The sequence below is a fragment of the Epargyreus clarus genome, unplaced genomic scaffold (genome assembly GCF_041222505.1).
Source record: "Epargyreus clarus isolate Ecla_fem2 unplaced genomic scaffold, WU_Ecla_fem_2.2 ptg000008l, whole genome shotgun sequence".
Lineage (NCBI taxonomy): Eukaryota > Metazoa > Arthropoda > Insecta > Lepidoptera > Hesperiidae > Epargyreus > Epargyreus clarus.
The window spans coordinates 8,789,991-8,810,700 of NW_027332216.1; the positions used below are offsets into that span (position 1 = coordinate 8,789,991).

At 35.0% G+C, this 20,710-nt stretch overlaps 2 protein-coding genes across 2 annotated transcripts; one reads left to right on the forward strand and one right to left on the reverse strand.

Annotated features, from left to right (window-relative positions):
• The first annotated feature begins 2,450 nt into the window (after positions 1-2,450).
• Positions 2,451-14,502, forward strand: LOC140744170 (uncharacterized). The gene is made up of 6 exons (XM_073075662.1): positions 2,451-2,611; positions 3,565-3,743; positions 4,430-5,340; positions 12,359-12,552; positions 13,024-13,202; positions 13,547-14,502. Exons 1-6 carry the CDS (start codon positions 2,454-2,456, stop codon positions 14,464-14,466), a joined length of 2,541 nt encoding a protein of 846 aa, XP_072931763.1. The 5' UTR covers positions 2,451-2,453; the 3' UTR covers positions 14,467-14,502.
• A 376-nt stretch (positions 14,503-14,878) lies between these two features.
• On the reverse strand, positions 14,879-20,285 carry LOC140744357 (uncharacterized). Its single transcript, XM_073075924.1, has 5 exons — positions 19,991-20,285; positions 18,652-18,798; positions 17,297-17,493; positions 16,634-16,792; positions 14,879-15,889 (listed from the first exon to the last, which is right to left on the reverse strand). Exons 1-5 carry the CDS (start codon positions 20,114-20,116, stop codon positions 14,899-14,901), a joined length of 1,620 nt encoding a protein of 539 aa, XP_072932025.1. The 5' UTR covers positions 20,117-20,285; the 3' UTR covers positions 14,879-14,898.
• Between the last annotated feature and the right edge of the window lie 425 nt (positions 20,286-20,710).

Sequence of the window (20,710 nt, forward strand, 5' to 3'; positions counted from 1 at the left end):
CTCTTAGCGCGTTGCCCCATCGGGCTCCGCCCAGGTGAGCGTGACGCTCGCCACACCGTCTGGTGTGCACAACGGTATGCGACCACACATACCGCCGTCCTTCACGGGGTCGCTGTCCGGGCGGGTCGAGCTCCCACTCTCACCACCCGCAACCCCGGAAGCCCCTTTTAGTCGCCTCTTACGACAGGCAGGAGATACCGTAGCCCTATTCTGGTCCCGGAACTACAGGGACCCGCCGTTTATCAACCTATTTTAATGCCTTTAATTACGTGTGTGTGACATTGCTACAAGTTTAAAATAAGCTGTCAACCCCTATTTTACCAACTTAAGGGTTGATTTTGGAAAAACTCTCAAATCAGATTTATATTATTTTACATCAGAGAGCTAAATATCATTTTCAACGATTTTGATATAAAATTGACGGACTTTCATACAAACTTCCAATCCTTATTCAACCCCCTTAACGGTGGAATATCAAAAAATCCGTTCTTAGTGCGCATCTACATTATAAAATAAAATTATAGTCCAAATTTCATGATTCTAGCTTCAGTAGTTTCGGCAAAGCCTTGATTAATACGTTTTGAACGTGAGTATCAGTGGCGGATATAAAAAAAAAATTAAGGTCTAGGCTGTACAGTTTTTGCCGCCCCTGCTTCTACAATTGTCATGTCTCACATTTTTTTTTAATCCAAAAATTCCACATAAAATAATTTTTATTTATATTTTTAGGTATATTTTTGAGCTAATCGAAACTCAATCATGTATGAGCAGGGTAATGTGTGCTACTTACACAATAATGTACATTTGGTAAACATGAATAAAAATCACGACACTCCTCACAATTTTAATATGGGGAATTTAATTACAATGATACTTATATTTCATAAATTTGTAAATTCTATTTACTACCTCCACACAACATAGAACAGAGAACGACTTTAATAACGACGCAGTGATTTTTGCAAGCCTAAAATTCGTGGTTTTACAGTTTCGTACATGGCTTATTTTCTTTTGTTTCGATGTTGTTTTCGTTTTTCGCCTCGATTTGTTCGGGTAACCCGGGTAACCAAGGTAACTCACACTGTTATTGGATTTGAGAATATGGTGATAACATTGTAGAGTTAAAAAAAACACCGCATTTAGAGAAAAAATATATTTTTTTACTTAAGACTATCTGACTATCCCTCTATCATTGTTCAAGGTTTTTTTTAAGTCTAATTGATTTTTTTAAAGTTTTTGCATGTTCAACACATAATAGTTGATACATAAGATTGAAATCGGTCAAATTGTTCGCTAAATTATATACTATATTAGAATTTATATCACAAAATTATTTACAAACCATTCATTTCACATGCTTCAACCAGTAGTAGGACAAGCATGTATGGGTTGATAGTAAGAAGAGGAAAATATGTATATAAAATACATTTTCTGCAATTTCGCTCTTTTTACTCATAAAAGTGTGGGTAGAGGGTACAGAGGCCAATTACTGGTTGGGGGCGACGAACTACCTGTTTTACAGAATATGGAAGTCTGCTACATCTTGGAATATGCAATGACAAGTGGGAAAACAAAGTCATCGGCAATATTTGTTGCAGACTTCTATCTGTAAAGCATCAGAAGACCAGAAAACCGTCATGCAAAAATCTATTTTGATTTCTATGAGGTAGCAAAAAAAAGTTCGGTCCCCAAATTTGCCGCCCCAAAAATCTGCCGCCCTAGGCTGAAGCCTACTCAGCCTGCTGGTAAATCCGCCACTGGTGAGTATCTTTTCGCTTTTATATATATAAATTGTTTAAAAATATGAATCTTAATAAACCAAATATGAACAATGCGTGTATACAAATATAGTTACAATCTTTATAGTATAGAACGCGTAAAGGCCCTTTACCATTACGTTTATACATACAGAATACATACATATAGAATACAGGTAGGATTACCCAATTACTTATAGGAAATATGATGGGTTATATGGGTGGAAAATAGGTTTTAAAGATGAAGGAAGGAAGAAAAGTAGAGATTTAAATTCAATTAAATCTTAAGAGGTATAAAGTATAACTCTACACTGCTGTAGAGTTTTGCAATATTTTCCTGTCACGTAAAATCCCCTAAACTCTCCAACGTTACTAATTTGTTTTTATTTTATAATGTTACAAATAATTATTTTTATATTTATTATTTTGCTTATTGTAGTTTATAGTATTGTTTCCTTTTTTCTTTTTTTGGGTATTCGAAAATTCTTTACGAACACATTAACCCCAGGGGGTCGCGATCCTCATTTTGAAAAACACATATTTACTAAGACAACATCGCCTCTCATAATATCAAATGGATTACGTGCCTATTTTTCCACTTCGATAGAAAACATACAAATACATTTTTATAAAAATATAAATATTTTAAACAAGTAGGAACTTTTTTTAATATGTGTGTTTATTTCGACTTTTCAGATGCAGTTGTTACTATGGTGCCTGGCGGCACAATTTTGTGTAAATGTCGCATTGAGTTATGAGACTCCAAAGAAAGTGCAAGGCACTTTGTACAGATGGAAACAAATCGACTTCGATTACCCCACGACAGATGACAGACAGGCAGCGATAAATAATGGGTAAATATGCAGGTGATAATTAACTGAACACAAATAAACTTAGAATTATATTTTAGAATTAAACAGTAGACTAAATTAATTTATTCTGTCTGCGTTATCTACATAATAGGTACCTACGTAATCTATTTACATAATATTTATAAACAGGTAACGACAAAAGAGTTTAATACCACTATCTCTTTGGTTTTTCAAACGATTTTTTTGTTTTTTTGTTGACTAAAAGATAAATAAATAGTTATGAAAACAATAGGTACTAAATATTTCCGTCTAGTGATAATTTCAACTACTGAGCAAACAAGTAGGTACCTATTTAACCAAAATTAAATAGGTATTCGTATTTACGCTTTGGATTATTTTATACTAGTTTTTGCCCGCGGCTTCGCCCGCGTTTAAAAGAAAATAATATGACATACTAACATACATAAAACTGAAAATTGGTACCTTCATTCCAATGAACAGTGGCAACATTCTAACGACAGTGGCACCATCTGGCGAAAATTAGTCGTACTAAATCGTACCGAACCTTCGTGGGCTCATGGACAACAACTTTGCTAAAGATCATCACTTGATCAAATGCATAGTTTACAATTCAATCCTTACAAATATCGATTAAAATAATCAATTTTTTCGGTCCAAAAGATCGATTCTCCGATTAATCGATCTTAGATCGCCATCCCTAGTTCCCGTGGCATTTCCAGAATAAAAACTATCCTATGTCCTTTCTCGGGTCTCAGACTATCTTAGTACAAAATTTCATTAAAATCGGTTGAGTGGTTTAGGCGTGAAGAAGAGACAACCAGACAGACAGACAGACAGACAGACAGAGTTACTTTCGGATTTATAATATTTGTAAGGATTTTATTCGTATTACGCGGTCCTACGAAATCATCTGAGGCTTACATTTCTTATGTATAGTTTTAATTTCATAATTAACTTTACTATTTTGCACGCAGGCAATTCATCCAACGTAACGTGATACCGTTAGGGATAGAGCGTTGGAAAAATCGCGTTTTTGTGAGCACTCCGCGATGGGAGATGGGAGTCCCGGCAAGTTTATCCTCCCTGCCCACTGTTGGGGCGGTCGAGTCACCGCCGTTAGCCCCGTATCCCAGCTGGGATTGGCACAATGCAGGTATTCCCCATTACTAAGTTAATATAATGACACAGATTGTTGCGTGAGTTATGGGAGCTGGGCGTCGAGGAAAAGAATTGCAATAGTCTATTTCACGAAGGAATTATTTTTTTATTTAAATTTAAACACAACTTGTAACAATAAGGAATAATAAGAAATATATGAGATAGGTAGAGTCACTTTCCGCGATGAGGGTGAACTGTTCCCATGGCGGACGGCCACCTGCACGTGGGACGCGCCTCGTCAGCGTTGACCGTTCCGCGAAGACACGATGCAGCGTGAGAACGGTCTAGGGCTGGCGCGATGCAGCCTTAACGTGTAGGGTTGTCCCTTACACGTAGCTCGTGCACCAACAGTCATTTGTTTTTTTCCCACTGATATAGTATCTATGTTGGTAAATAGATACGTATGAGTTTTGAGGTTAATAATTCATACTTACTCATGTAATCCAAAAGCCTGAACTAAAGGAGTGGCAAGTCCCAAGATATGTCCCTCAGATGCGCAGAACGACCTTACGGCTTGCAGAATTATGTAACTTTAAAATATCTGACATATAATTATTTTATAATTAAAAATATACTAGACATATATTAACATACTAATTATAAGACACTAAATTAAATGTACAAAACAGTTTGGTAAAAACTTACTCTTATATTAAAACATTGTTTTTTTGTTTTCCTCAGATAACTGTACCGGCTTCACTTCAGTTTTTCGAATGAACATAGATCATTGTGGAGTCATGTGGGTTATAGACTCTGGTCAGGTTAAGGATTTCGAAACCTCACGACAAATATGTCCACCGACACTCTTCGCAATCGATTTGGAAACAAATACAGTTATCAGACGATTTCCGATACCTGAAAGATTTGTTTTACAAAACTCTCTTATCACTAACCTCGTAGTGGATTCAAGGGATGCGCGTTGCAGAGATCTTCATGTGTACATAGCTGATACTTATCGATTTGGACTTATAGTATTCAGACATTCCGATGCCGCATTTTGGAGATTTAGCCACTATACTTTTTACCCGGAACCTTTATTGTCTAATTACACATTGCATGGTCTCAATTACCAATGGTCTGACGGCTTACTTGGCATGTCGCTGGGTAAGCTTCATCTTGGAGATCGCCTATTATACTACCACTCGATGTCAAGTTCTCTAGAATTTTTTGTAAACACGTCGGTCCTTCGAGATCCCAAGCGAGTTGATAACGCTGTGAGCGAGTTCAAGCTTCTTGGTGAGAGCCGTGGCCCAGCGGGGCAGGTGTCCGCCGCAGCCATCGACCGCAACGGTGTCATGTTCTTTGGTCTTATTTCGCAAGATAGTATCGGATGTTGGAACACACGTAAAGAATATAAAAAAGATAATTTAGGTATCGTCGCACAAAGCAATAAAATCCTAGTATTCCCAAACGATTTAAGAATTGATCACGAAGCACAGCAAGTTATCTGGATAATAATAAATAAGCTGCCTATGTATGAATTGAATTTGTTAAATCCAGAAGAATATAATTATCGTGTTATATACATAGATCCAGTAGCGGCAGTGGAAGGTACTACATGTGAACCATATCCTAAGGTACATCATGACTGTTTTTAATGATTAGTGGTTAATAAAAAATTCTCTTGTACCGAAATAAACCCACAGCTTACTATAAACTAAAAATACTATACAAGATCAGGCCATACATTAAATCAGACCTTCGCATGCAGCTATGTGATTCGCTGGTACTATCACAATTCACTTACTGTGACTCTGTTTTCGGACCTAAAATAAATGTGAAAACTGAGAACGCTACACAGAAAGTACAAATGCCTGTATTCGGTAGTTTTAACGTTTTCAGGCGAGAACAAATAACGCCTTATTTAAACAGTAAAAGATTACTCAACATGAAGGCGAAAAGAGAGTTACACCATGCATGTACAGTACAAAAAGTTGTTTGGAACCATAAACCCGAGTATTTATTCGAAAAACTTCGTTGGATCAAAAACAACACACAGCGTAGCCTTCGTCTAAACGCAATGAGCCGTCTACAAATCCTAGTACATAAAACAACCCGTTATAAAGGATGTTTCAAGTTCGCTGCAGCAAGAATATGGAACAACCTGCCCCCTCCCCTGAGAAACAATATGACCATTGACCACAGAGAGTTTAAAAAGGAAATACAAATCAGCACTGTTTAATAGGCAACTTGCTGCAGAGAGCTTGAAACTAGCTCATAACAAATACCTTAGGCAATAGACAACTTGCTGCAGAGAACTTGAAACTAGCTCATAACAAATACCTTAGTTTAAAGGACTACTTCGCTGTTGAATCTGAAATATGTATATAAATTCTTACTAACTACGACACGCGTAATATACATGCCCATTTATATGTATCCATCCACACACATACACACGCACACACACTCACACACACGGAAGCACAGATGCACGCGCACACACGCATTCGCCCAGCAGGAAATATCTTTTTGTGTATAATGTTTTTGCAACGCAATGTAAAATGTATAGTGGCAGCATTCGGGGAGCCTTGACCATCAATTCCCGCACATGTCAGGGAAATCGGGGCGGCTGAAAATCAGCAAGTTTTGGATTTAGGTCCTGGGTCTGCATTCGCTGAGCCGTTTCCATTTGCTCTCAATAAGATATGTAATATTCCAAATTAATTGTTTACTTTACTTGTGTAACTTCTTGAGGCAATAAACCATTATTATTATTTTCTATGTTCTTTTGATTCTCCCTTGTGAGGGGTAAAGTTAATCCGGCTGCGCGGGCCTTAGCCAAGCGTAAACGGAGGAAACTTTTCAGTTACAAATCTAGAAATTTACGGGTAATACGACAAGTATTGAGGACAGGGCTAAATTTCCAATGGTCAGATGGTATCTTCGGCTTAGCATTAACACCAGAAGACCAATTGGAGATCGTATATTGTTTTTTCCATTCAATGTCTAGTTACCGAGAATTTTACGTACTACCTACATCAGTTTTGAAGCATCCGTCACAGGTGAACGATAGCGCTACAGATTTCAATCTTGCCTATTATTATCTACTATTACCTATGTTCTTTATTATTATCGCGACAGTGTACTCGTGTGTTAGTGTGACGTAGGTACTACTGCAGCTATACATATAACCTGAATAATTATTAACTTTTAAAGCTTCTTGTTAACCGACTTCAAAAAGGAGGTGGTTATCAATTCGGCCGGTATTTTTTTTTTATGTATGTACACGAATTACTCCGCCGTTAGTGGACCGATTTTAATAATTCTTTTTTTATTGTATAGAGACGAGCTGGAAGTTGGTCCCACTTAAATATGGTAAGGATCCATCGATAGATTATGGAGAAAATGAGGGGTACTCCTCCACCCATGTAAATATAATAGCCATAACTTCGCCGTTTATGAACCTATTTTAATGCCTTTAATTTCGTGTGTGGACAATTGCTACAAGTTATTCCCATTTAAATATGATGAGGATCAGAGTGGGTTCTGGAGACAAAATATGTAACTACTCAACCGATGGGTATAATTGAGTTTTGTTTGAAGATTTTTGGTGTAACTTCTAATGAAATTGCAAAACCAGTTTATCATTGACTATTTAAGGGTCTGAGAATATGTTTCGGAGTCAAAATATGTAACTCCTCAACCGATGGGAATAATTGAGTTGTGTTTGAAGATATTTGGTGTAGATTCTAATGAAATTACAAAGCCAGTTCATCATTGATTATTTAAGGGTCTGGTAATGTGGCTCGGAGACAAAATATGTAACTCCTCAACCGATGGGAATAATTGAGTTGTGTTTGAAGATATTTGGTGTAGGTTCTAATGAAATTGCAAAGCCAGTTCATCATTGACTATTTAGTTCGGTTAGGTTGTAACATATAAGATAATATAAAACTAAGCGAGCAGGGCGCGGCAGGGCCCTGTGAGCGGGCGGTTCCAATCAATGTAAATTCAGACCTTACCTTCATTCATGATCACGTTTATACAATTTTATATTGTATTAATATAAATGTTAGTATGTTATCACTAAAAAGGGTGAAAAAAATAATAAAAAAATACAACCGACTTCTATGTCACTACAAAGTAAAAAATAATTGAAATAAATGTTGGTTAAGTACATATTTCTGAAGTCGGCGCTGATATTAGACACGCTGTTAACATCGTTATCCAACGAAATATATTGAGTAAAGATTAAACAAGAAAATAAACGAGTGTATTTATAAGCTATTGATTTATTTGATCCCATTTTAGTATCTAAATCCTATACCAAATACCTACTATCAATTGGAACGCCACGGATAAATAGGTATGTCTCCCTTACCACACCCTTTAAAATGAAACACTGGAGCAGCGCTTGAAATTTCATATATTTTCATAGTTTTATTTATTTTATAGATCTAATACCCATAGATAATATAATAATATATGGGTACGAACGAAAACCGTGTACAGTACCTAAACATGAATATAGCCATCAATCTTATAACAAACATTGCTCGGATATTTATGCCAGGTGCTCTGTTAAAACTTGTAAGGAGACCTACCTACGTGCGTAATACTTTATGAAGGTTCCATTAAATGACCTACGGTAACCTTCGGGTGAAACAAGCTTCGGAAGAATGTGTTGCCCTCGACAGGTTACTAAAGTTGTCCATGATAAGCGCAAAACGTAACAAAACCCCACTATTTATAAAACACAACCGTTACAAATAAATATGTACATAATAAACAGTGATGCAACTGATATCATCTAATGCCACTTAAATAATCAATGTTTCTGATTTTTGCATAACACTAAATAGATTGATTTAAATAATATTGTACGTTAGAAAGTATGTAAAAAGTTAAGAAGCAGAATAGACATTTTTGGCCAAAATCAACAAAATTACACATTTCCAAAAAATATAAATACTTACATAGTTATGAATACGTTATAATTAGCAACAATAATACATAATTACAATATCAAAATAGCTATAACATTAATATTTATTGACAAAATCTCATGGACATTTGGTAAAACCGCGAATTTTGGCCTTAGCCATGTGCCAATTGTATAAACATAGTAGGTACAGACTAGACAACTTAAGTGGTAAATAAGTGCTTATTATATCTTACAACTTGTTACCTACTTCATTGTATTAAACTGTGTCATGAACGAAAACCATTGCGTATGTATTTGTAAGCAAATACAAGTTTGTATTTTTAATCATGTTCTATTTATTCATCGAGCGGTTGGTAGACTGGTTTGACCGTTCTAAAGTAATTTTTGATAAAACATAGTACCTATAGACAACTAGTATGACACGTGAATGCAAAGAAACACAAACTCAGCAAGCAAGTCGCTGAGTGGACGTGGTTACGACATACAAGGATTTAAATTTAGTTTAACGTTCGAACTGTATGTCTGAAAATAAGGATGTTTAAGTTGTGATTGACGCCTAAGTCTGTGATTCTGGATCACTATTAAGGTAAGAAATAATGCATTTATTTGGATATTTTAATTGTTTAATTCTTAAGAAAAGCTACATATTGAGCAAAATTAATCTTATTTGTACTCCTAATGAGCATTATTATATTTTTGTAAATGAGTTGATGAAAGTTTCTTAAAAAGTTTTATTCATATTTTGGGGGAATTGCGTCTTGTTGTGCAATAATTGGTATACTTTCGTCTCAAACGTAAAGGATCTATATAAAATTATGTTCAAATCAGGTTTTTAACCGCATCACACGAACTGTTTTATTTAAAACTTGGGAGTGAGTAATGTGATTACTTAAATATATAGGGTGGAAATTTAAACAGATATCATATGAATGAAGTACATGATAATAATTCATGCTTGCATGAAACTAAAAAAAAATATTAATAAATTCCATGAAAGGACGCCAAAGCGCTGGGGAACTATCTTAAAGGTCCGCATTTGTTTTTATTTTTATTTTGCCCCATGGTCCCATTATTTGTGCTAGGATTCGAGCTAGTATTTCGGCGGTTTCAGTGTTAATGAATGATGTATTTTAATAGACAATCCGTTGAAAAAATTCGTCATATTTTTAAGTACTTAGACCGAGAATCGAATACTGAAAATCCTTCTGAAATAAGTCTTGTTGTTCATAATAAGGTAAATTTGCCAAATTTCCCTAAGATTTTTGTCGGTATTATTTTTTGGGGTTTTCCTTAAAAAGCAGTTCGGCGAGTTTATCGCAGTTCTTTATAGTAGTTTTAGTTTGAAACCATGATACTTAAGTAGTTACCTACATGTTAAGAAGGAAAAATGTAAAATTTATGTTTAAAATTTACATTTTATTTACAAAACTTGGTTTCTTATCTAACAAGATTGGTTTTTATGATACTAACTTAAATATAGGACGACCATATTAGTCCTCGGGATTGACAATGCATCTATTAGACACCCTACTCAATAATATTGACTCAGTATGTATCAGTCTATGGGCAACAGTGACCGACCATTAGGTGGCTTGTATGTTATTTCGCTACATCATTATTATTTAAAAATATATTTGACAGACTTTTTGTAGTTATTAGGTAATAATATACTGTTACATTCTTCCGCGTATTAATTACGGTCATGTCAATTAAAATTAGGGCTATAGGCTCTAATCCTCTTACAACCGGTTTAAAATACGGCGGGGTAATGTAACATAGCATAACTCTCTTATATAATATCAAATAACCTAATCACCTAATTATCGAGTAAGTAGTACAGTGTAGGCTCGTGATTACGTCGTTAGTTATGATAAAAAAACACAAAGTATGTAGAGTGAAAAGTAAGATGGATGACTCTCTGAGATATAGATATGTGAGCAGTGTTGGACAATATGCAATCTAACTAATGATTACTAACTACGACTACATATAGCAATCAGTAATTATAACTACAAATTACAATAAAGAAAGAAAAAACATACAAAATACGCGCGAAAAACATAACTCTTCCTTGGCAGTCGGGTAAAAAGTAATCGTAAAAAGTAGTTAAACATTTTGATTACCAACTACTAATTGTAGTTGCAATCACGATTACATGATTACTTTTCATAACTACATATTTGAAATGATGTTGGGCATATTTAAAATGATGTTGACGTAGAATTCAAATAATCAGTAGATATAACTACTAAATTGCAGCAATCAAATTAATAACTACATCATGTATAGGTGGATTACTGTAGTTATGTTATGTTATTAGTTAACTACAATGTAATCATAACTACATGTAGTTAACTACTTTTAACCGTAGTTAGTAACCAGATTACAAAATAGTAGTTAACAGACTTTTCCGAGGCGTTCCAGCTTAGTCCTCAGGGGTAGCGACACATCTGTGGCCGACCTCAGGTAGGAATATCTAATCCTGTCTTGGGTTGATTACAGATGTCCATGGGCGGCAGTAGCCACTTACCATCAGGTGGACTGCATGCTCGTCTGCTACTCCTATTTTATAAAAAAAAAAAAACTACGACCTTCACTGTATGTGAGACACTTTTATCCTATTTGAAAATGTTTATGTAACCATTTTCAAATAGGATATATTGACAATATCCAACAAAAACCTTTTATTAGTTGATTAAAATATTTAGTTCGCGATTAAGAATGTCTTATATCTTTAGTAATCGTTGTAATCCAGCTTTCCCAAAAGTTTTTCTTGTCCCACTTCTATATAATACTAGCTGAGCAAAAGTAGTATTGCCATAAAAATAAATATAAATGTTAAGGGTGAACAACCCTTATCACTTAGGGTTATGAAAAGTAAAGTAAAAATAGATAGTAACCGATTCTCAGACCTACTGAATATGCATATAAAATTTGGTGAAAATCAGTAATGCCGTTTTGGAGGAGTACGGTAACTAACATTGTGACACGAGAATCACACTTCTATATAATATTTTGTATAGGAATACTAATTTTAAAACTTTCATTCTTATATTTATAGACAACAAAAGGCCCAGAAGTATTAAAATGTAGTTCAATGTTACTGTTCCGTTACTAATAATGACACTTGTGTCTACGTGTTGGTTGAGAATATGAATCCTTAATAAACCAAATGTGAACAATGCGTGTATACAAATATAATGACAAACATTACAGTGTATAATAATGTAACATAATATTATAAAACTTTCCTTATTTCCTACAACCACAAATCATTAACGTTTAAAACCGCGATTACAACTACCGCAGAATGCGTAAAGGCTTTACGTTTATTACTAGAATACAGGTAGGATTACCCAATTATTTATAGGAAATATACTTTATATTTTCTAATTTTATTAATGTGACTGAAAATGGTAGTAAGGATGAAGAGGAAAGAAGAAAAGTAGAGAGTAAAATTCAATTCAGTCTTTAAAGGTATAAACTGTAACTCTACACTGCTGTAGAGCTTATTGTAGTTTATAGTATTGTTTTCTTTTTTCTTTTTCTGGGTATTCGAAAATTCTTTACGAAGACGTCACCCCAGGGGGTCGCGATCCTCATTTTGAAAAACCCTGATTTACTGAGACAATATCAAATGGCTTACGTGCCTATTTCTCCACTTCGACAGAAAACATAAAAACATATTTATAAAAAATATAAATATTTTAAACAAGTAGAAATGTTTTTTAATATGTATGTTTATTTCGACTTTTCAGATGCAGTTGTTACTATGGTGCCTGGCGGCACAACTTTGTGTAAATGTCGCATTGAGTTATGAGACTCCAAAGAAAGTGCAAGGCACTTTGTACCGATGGAAACAAATCGACTTCGATTACCCCACGACAGATGACAGAGAGGCAGCGATCAATAATGGGTAAATATGCAGGTGATAATTAACTGAACACACAAATTAACTTAGAAAGATGTTGGTCAACAGCACACTAAGTATAGTATTAATTAATTTATTTTGTCTGCGTAATCTACATAATAGATATCTACGTAATCTATTTACATAATATTTATAAACAGGTAAAGAAGAGAGTTCAATATTTGTTCAATGTTTGGTTTTTCAAACGAATTATTGTATTTTTGTTAGTTGGTGTTGAAGAGTCAAAGATCAATAAATAATTATGAAAACATACAAATTCATATGCTTCTCTATAGCGATTACAGCCAATTGTGAACCACTGTGAAAACAAGTATCTAACTAAAATTACATAAGTATTTGATTCTTACATTTTGTTTTTTTTATTCGTGGTACGCGGTTCCGCGAAATCATCTGAGGCTTACATTTTTTATGTATACTATGATGCTCATAATTAACTTTACTATTTTGCTCACGCAGGCAATTCATCCAACGTAACGTGATACCGTTAGGGATAGAGCGTTGGAAAAATCGCGTTTTTGTGAGCACTCCGCGATGGAAGAAGGGAGTCCCGGCAAGTTTATCCTCCCTGCCCACTGTTGGGACGGTCGAGTCACCACCGTTAGCCCCCTATCCCAGCTGGGATTGGCACAATGCAGGTATTCCCCATTATTAACGTTAACATGATGACACAGATTGTTGCGTGCAACAACAGTCATTTGTTTTTTCCTACTGATTTAGTTTCTTTATTGTAACTCTGTTGGTTAATAGATGCGTATGAGTTTTGAGATTAATTACTACGCACCTCATGTAGTCCACACGCCTGAACTAAAGGAGTGGGAAAGCTTTCTCCATATGTCTCTCAGGTGCGGAGAATTTTATAGCTTTAAAATATCTGAAATATAATTATTTTATAATGAAAAGTATAAGAACCTCAATTAAATTTACAAAAAAAGTTTGGTAAATTCTTACTTATTTTAAAACATTGTTTTGTTTTCCCCAGATAACTGTACCGGCTTCACTTCAGTTTTTCGAATGAATATCGATCACTGCGGAGTCATGTGGGTTCTAGACTCTGGTCAGGTTGAAGCCTTCGAAACTCCACGACAAATATGCCCACCGACACTCTTCGCAATTGATTTGGAAACAAATACAGTTATCAGACGCTTTCCGATACCTGAAAGATTTGTTTTACAAAACTCTCTTATCACTAACCTCGTAGTGGATTCAAGAGATGCGCGTTGCAGAGATCTTCATGTGTACATAGCTGATGCGTGGCGATTTGGACTTATAGTATTCAGACATTCCGATGCCGCATTTTGGAGATTTAGCCACTATACTTTTTACCCGGAACCTTTATTGTCTAATTACACATTGCATGGTCTCAATTACCAATGGTCTGACGGCTTATTTGGCATGTCGCTGGGTAAGCTTCATCTTGGAGATCGCCCATTATACTACCACTCCATGTCAAGTTCTCTAGAATTTTTCGTGAACACGTCAGTCATTCGAGATCCCAAGCGAGTTGATAACGCTGTGAGCGAGTTCAAGCTTCTTGGTGAGAGCCGTGGCCCAGCGGGGCAGGTGTCCGCCGCAGCCATCGACCGCAACGGTGTCATGTTCTTTAGTCTTATTTCGCAAGATAGTATCGGATGTTGGAACACACGTAAAGAATATAAAAAAGATAATTTAGGTATCGTCGCACAAAGCAATAAAATCCTAGTATTCCCAAACGATTTAAGAATTGATCACGAAGCACAGCAAGTTATATGGATAATAGTAAATAAGCTGCCTATGTATCAATTTAATTTGTTAAATCCAGAAGAATATAATTATCGTGTTATATACATAGATCCAGTAGCGGCAGTTGAAGGTACTGCATGCGAACATGACCATCCTAATATACACCATGACTATTTTTAATGATTAGTGGTTAATAAAATTACTTTTGTACCGAAATATTGTTTTATTTTTCTATGTTCATTTTGATAAAGAAGCTTTAGTTCATCTCATGGTCCTTACTACGCCCATCTATTTTTTTAATAAATGCATATAATTAATTAAAAGAGCAACATATTCCTCTTCCTTCCGTCATTTCATTAACATACTAAGGCCGAGTTGCCGTTAAAATATACCCGGCAGTAGATTTTATCAAAAAATTTATAGCTTTAACACTGCTTATAAATTATTCATTTAAATTATTTCTGAAATAGTAAAAGTACTCAAAATTGTCCCCAATGGAAACGATGTTATATTGGTTGACTTTAAATACAAAAAGGACTGTAAATATTGGTCTCAGTAGATTTTTCGTTATGTCGAAATTAATCAAGAAACATATGAAATACTGTTTTATATTTATCTTTTATTATTCCTGTTACAAATATGCGGATGAGTTGAAGTAGAGTTTTTTGATGTCGAAGATGCTGATATTTCGCTTGAATTTGGTTCTCCTTTTTCTTTTTTTATATTGCTTTTTTGTATTGTAATATTTTCGTTCTTGCGATTGTTTATCTTATCACGAGGACGCTTTAAACTTTCAGCGGATCCGAACTTTTTATCAGTACATGATTTATTCTGACTTTTTAACCGGTATGTAGTATTTATTGCTTTACATTTGACATCTTTACTTTTAACATTTTTCTCGGAGATACATTCTTTAGTTGTTGAAGTATTATTGTCCGATTCTTTGCATATATTTTGTTCCAGTGACTGATCTTCACGGACTTCTATTTCGATGGTTTTCGTTTGGCGTGTCACTTCATAACTTATAAAATTTTGACATTCTATATTATCGACCATGTTACAATGCTCATTTTTTTCTGATTGGCTTTTAGTGAAAGTATTCTTTACTTGTATCAAATCATGCTCTGAGGTGGTCCGAAATAGATCAGAGGACTTCTTCATAAAAATCTGGGGGTAATCTGTTAAGTAAGACGCTACCTTACTTTTACTGCTACCTATGTCCGGCGGAGTATCAGTATCATCATTGGCTACTGCTGTACATTTTAAGACATTTAATCTATTGACTATTGTTTGTGAATTGGAATTGAATAGTTTGACAGTGCCTGCCTCTTCCTTTTTTAAATAGGCAGCGATCCGCAATAACATCAACCCGAACTGTTCTAGAATGCGATCGGTATCGGGCGGTAATACAACTTCGTTACCAAACCAGTCCTCATATGTGCCTATATCTGATATTGTTCTGTTAGAAGTAACGGACAGAGGGCACACGGTATCCAAGCTAGCTGTCAAATCTTTAATACTATCGACCGTTTGTGTTATACTTTTGATGGTTTGATTTGATATTGCATTGAAAGTGTGTATAGAAGGATTTCTTTCTCCGTAACTGTAAAAAGCGAATAATATTTGTAAGAAATATAACTTTATTGCATGTTTTTTATGTTTTGAAAACTATATTACCTATTTTAAGCTACTTGAGAAGTAATATATTTCAAGGTATCATTTAAACTTTTAAATAATAATCGTTTGCATAATTTTAACTATTAAAATTTTAATTTATTTTTAGTCATTATTGAAGGCTAAATTATGAAAATAGAAATAAATATCTTATAATAATTACAGTATATTATTTTATTATAATTCCTGAGGCTCTTTCGATCTAGCTGGACATAAGTATCTTTTGACATACATAAAATCACGTTGATCTGATATGCTTATGTAGAAGAAGTTTCTGGCCAATCGGCGTAAAATACAATATGCACTATATAATATAGGTTTGCAAACCATCAAAGAGGTATACCAACTGCTCTTCTAAAAATAACCGACGAATACAACGGGCGGAAGTTTGCGTGAAATACGTCACTAGGAGTCATCCATGCCGTTCCTGACCGCACGATGTAGAAGCATAAACAAATAGTTTATGATAGCCTAGTGGTTAATAAACTCAGCCCTTGATCGAGGGTTTCGAGGTTCAAAATCCAGGCATGCATCTCTAATTTTCCTAAACTACGTGCGTATTAGAAATTTATTATCATCTGCTTTAACGGAGAAGGAAAATATCGCGAGGAGACCCGTGCCCAGCAGTGGGCCAGTAATAGGTTGATGTTGAAACAAATAGAATATAACTTACAGGCTGGAAATTAATTTCCTTCTCAATTCGCCTTCACCTTGCAGGGATTTAGTTCTTCGTCTACGCACAGCTAGCTCTAGGCCATAGTCATGGTCGTTCGGAGGCAGGACGGCTGGGAATGTCTTGAACGCTGCCGTCAACTTCAAGGCGTGGTAATAGCTACAAATAATAAATTACTTTATGTAAGTGAGTCATTAATATATGTCATATCATTAACATAACTTATACACATATGCCATTTATTTTCCATTTATTTTTTTGTACATTATGATTTATAAAAGTGGTAAAGGAGCATGCAGTCCGTCTGATCTTTAGTGTCAATCGCAGACAGGTTTGTAACTACAATAACTGCCTATGAATATATATAATCAAACCCCGATAGAATTACTACTTGAGGTCGGACAAAGATGCGCTGCTACTTCTGAGGACTAAGTTGGACCAACACATATAAGTATCTCTACCATACCAAAACCTTCAAATTTTCAAAAGAACACAGCAATCCTTAACACTGTAGTATAAGACAGAAATAGGTATGGCGGCGAAGCCACCGGATTTGAACAACGAAGAGTTCTACCACATATGACAATAAATTACTGCGATGCCACCCAATTTTAACCACGCAAGAAGAACCACATTTGACAATAAAAATATAATTTTAATAACCTAAAAACCAGCATCCACATATAAAAAGCTGGTGTGATGGAAGCTATCTTTACGATCAAGAACTTGATGCAAGGAGGCCTGGCAGGCCCTAATAGTACACAAGTTCCAAGACCAAGGGCCAAGCTCATTAGTTCACACAGCAACTTTCTGATCGCAGCCAGCAAGAGCCACGGAAGTACTAAGGTTGGACGTTCTTCCTGTAATCAAGATTACAAAGTAACATTATAAGAAAGATCTGTTTTGTCACATTTTCATTGTCTTTCGATAAATTGTAAGTTTTCATTAGTATCGTCTTTAGAGAGACTAGAGTCAGCACATTTGATGTGATGCCAAGGTTATAAGTATACACGCAGCCTAGCACAGGTTGAAGACCAAATGTTGCACCGCTGCCTCACGGCAGCTCACAACACCAGTAGGCAGTGTACCCACTGAGGAAATTGCTCGGGTATAGAGTGTTTCCTCGAGGCCCGTATACCTGTGCGCCACGCCCCAGTCACGCCACGGCCTAGGACGACCATCGTTCGTTCATAATTATTTATATTTAGTATATCACCAAATTTTATATGCGTATTCAGTAGGTCTGAGAATCGGCTACTATCTATTTTTCATACCCATAAGTGATAGGGGTTTTTCACCCTTAACACTTTTCTATTTATATGGCAACACAATGTTTGCCGGGTCAGCTAGTTGGATTTATAATATTTGTCGTCACGTCAATCCATAGAGTTGGTATAATGAAATAATCATCATCAGAAACCTATTAAAATTGAGATAGCCAGTAAATATCCATGTATTTGCTTCTTCCTTTTAATCATACACTAACACACGGGAAAATATTATAACAGAAAAAGTAAAATAAAAAGCTGTACTTATGTATTTATTCTATATACAATATGTACATATACGTTAAGAGCTACGAGCCATTGTGGAAAGTAAGCTACAGCATCAAAATTCTAGTGATGTAGTCAATTGGCTTACAAGTATTAGATTAAGAGATTTCTAATACATTAAATATGCAAGGTGTAGGATTTTGGTTTGTGTTAGATCAATGGTTTGGAATTTAGAGAACCAGGTTTATACAATATTATTTAAATGATTTAAATGTATTATATTTACATTTACTGATTCCCTATTATATACCTGAGATAATATCTCAGGTAATAACCTCATTACATGTATGCCTAATATTTTTTTTATATTTTGTACCGAAACCTGTATACACGATACCCGGTTTATTACCTTTTCAAGTCCGTAAAAGGAATAAACGCGTTTTACACTTGTTTTACATGAATGCTTGAGGTATTTTATGTATCATATGTATCATCATTTGCGGTAACCGTGAATCACAATCGTACCAGGAAAACAGGATAAAGCAGCACGATGTAAGAGGCCAGGTACACGTAGACCGTGAAGCACTGGACCAGGATCACGCCTGAGATCATCGTGCGCAACACGCGCTGGACTGGCCTTGTCAACTCCTCTGGCATCCGCATTTGCCATACCTAAACATTGAAATGTATAATAGCTAAGAGATGGTAGCTAAGGTGGTGGTAAGATGGTGGCTTGAAATTGTGCTTAATCGGGAGGCCAGACCTTACCGAGAATCAACCCGAGATTCAATATTCATTTCTTAGGTATCTCTGGTCTTTCAAAGTTATTTACATAATAATTATTAAATATCACTTTGTTAAGGTGCAGACAAAAATCGTGAGAAATTCTACACGCCAGAGTGTTTTTTAAAAAAATTCTCAAAGATTTGCTAAGTCTACCAATAGCACTTGGCTAGTGCGGTGGCCTCTTCTCCTTCTGTGAGGAGCCCTATGTCTGGCAGTAAATACTGTAGTACATAAAAAGGCAAACTAACAGTCATTCATACGCAAATTCATTTTACATAAATTTAAACAAGCATTTTCAACTTGCTATAAAGGTAATAGATTCCCTGTGTCCTACACTAATAAAATAAAATACAATTACACAAACAAAAATACTCAGGATAGTAGGTAGTTAGGTAGGTAATCTAAATACATAATAGGTCAAGGATCGAAGCTTGAACCTTCGAAACCGGTGTGATGACCGATTCGTCAAGAGGGACTTTTCTTTTTCTTTTTAATTTAAAATGGGATTTTTTCGCTGGGCGAACACATCATCCCGTACAAACAAACTATTAAGCAATTCATCTCATAACATTGTATAATACGAGTACATACTTTTGAAAGATTTTAAATTGTAAGGGACTTTGGATTGTGTCTTGACATCAAACTTGACTCAATATACTGACGGAGTATTTATTTGTCGTTAGGAAATGCTTTAGGTCGTTTATTTCTACTTTAACGATATAATAATCTGCACCGAATTGGCAAATCATTGCAATGTGAAGTGTACTTTAGTATAGTATCGATCAACCACACATAGTAAATTGTTTAACTTGTAATTATTATAAAATGAAAAGAACCCAACTGAAAAGGGAAATAATATAGCCTTCATCACTTCCACAATTTAGATTTTACTCGAATCCAAAGAATCCTCTATGTTAAAATTCTTCAACCCGTTTGGGCTGTAGAGCATGCATGCACGCTCGAAAAGCATAACCCTCTGCCGTTGTGTAAAAAGAGTTAAAATATAACGTAAATAACATTATGAATAGCGAGCACACGTGTGTAGCAAAGTTAATCTTTCAGGTTCATGGTTGGGCACCTGTTTTAAGTTAGCGTTCACTTTGAAGAGTGTGGCGTCAAAAATCGTTCTCAACAGTCCAAGCAGCGTCCACAGACAGACTTCGGACTGCAGGTCCATACCAACGTATGACAGGATGTTTATCATTTTTATTTTATATACTTAGATGGTATCTTTATTTCATGTTTTGAAACTACATTTTCTTTTTAATACTGCGGGTTTTACGATTCATTATAATGCAATAAATATCTTGACAATTGGGTTTTGTAAACAGGTTTCAAATTTGAAGTTATGTTTTGGCACTTGTGTTTTATGATTGTAGAGTGTATAGTTTATCTATGGTAATGAGTGTTCTTTTTAAATTTTTAAAAATAAAGCTTAGAGTTAAATAAAGGGTTTACAAAAAAAAGTCAATCGTCGAATATTTATGTTTTTTCTTACTATAAATTCGGCAGTTTTTAGTACCTAACTAATTAAATTCATATTGTATAGGTATGGACAAACTAAGTAATATTAATAAAATTAATAAGGAGAAGAAAAATGTATATGTGCTAAAATAAAAAAAAAATACATTTAGTGAGGAAGTATTTTATAAGGTTGATAAAAAAATACAGTTCGAAGATATAATGAACAATGAGAATTAGTAGCGGCGACGCTACGGAAATATGTATTTTTTGTTGGTTCAATAAACACGAAGTATACTACGGATAGTAATTTATTCTATTATCATTTCTCTTAACA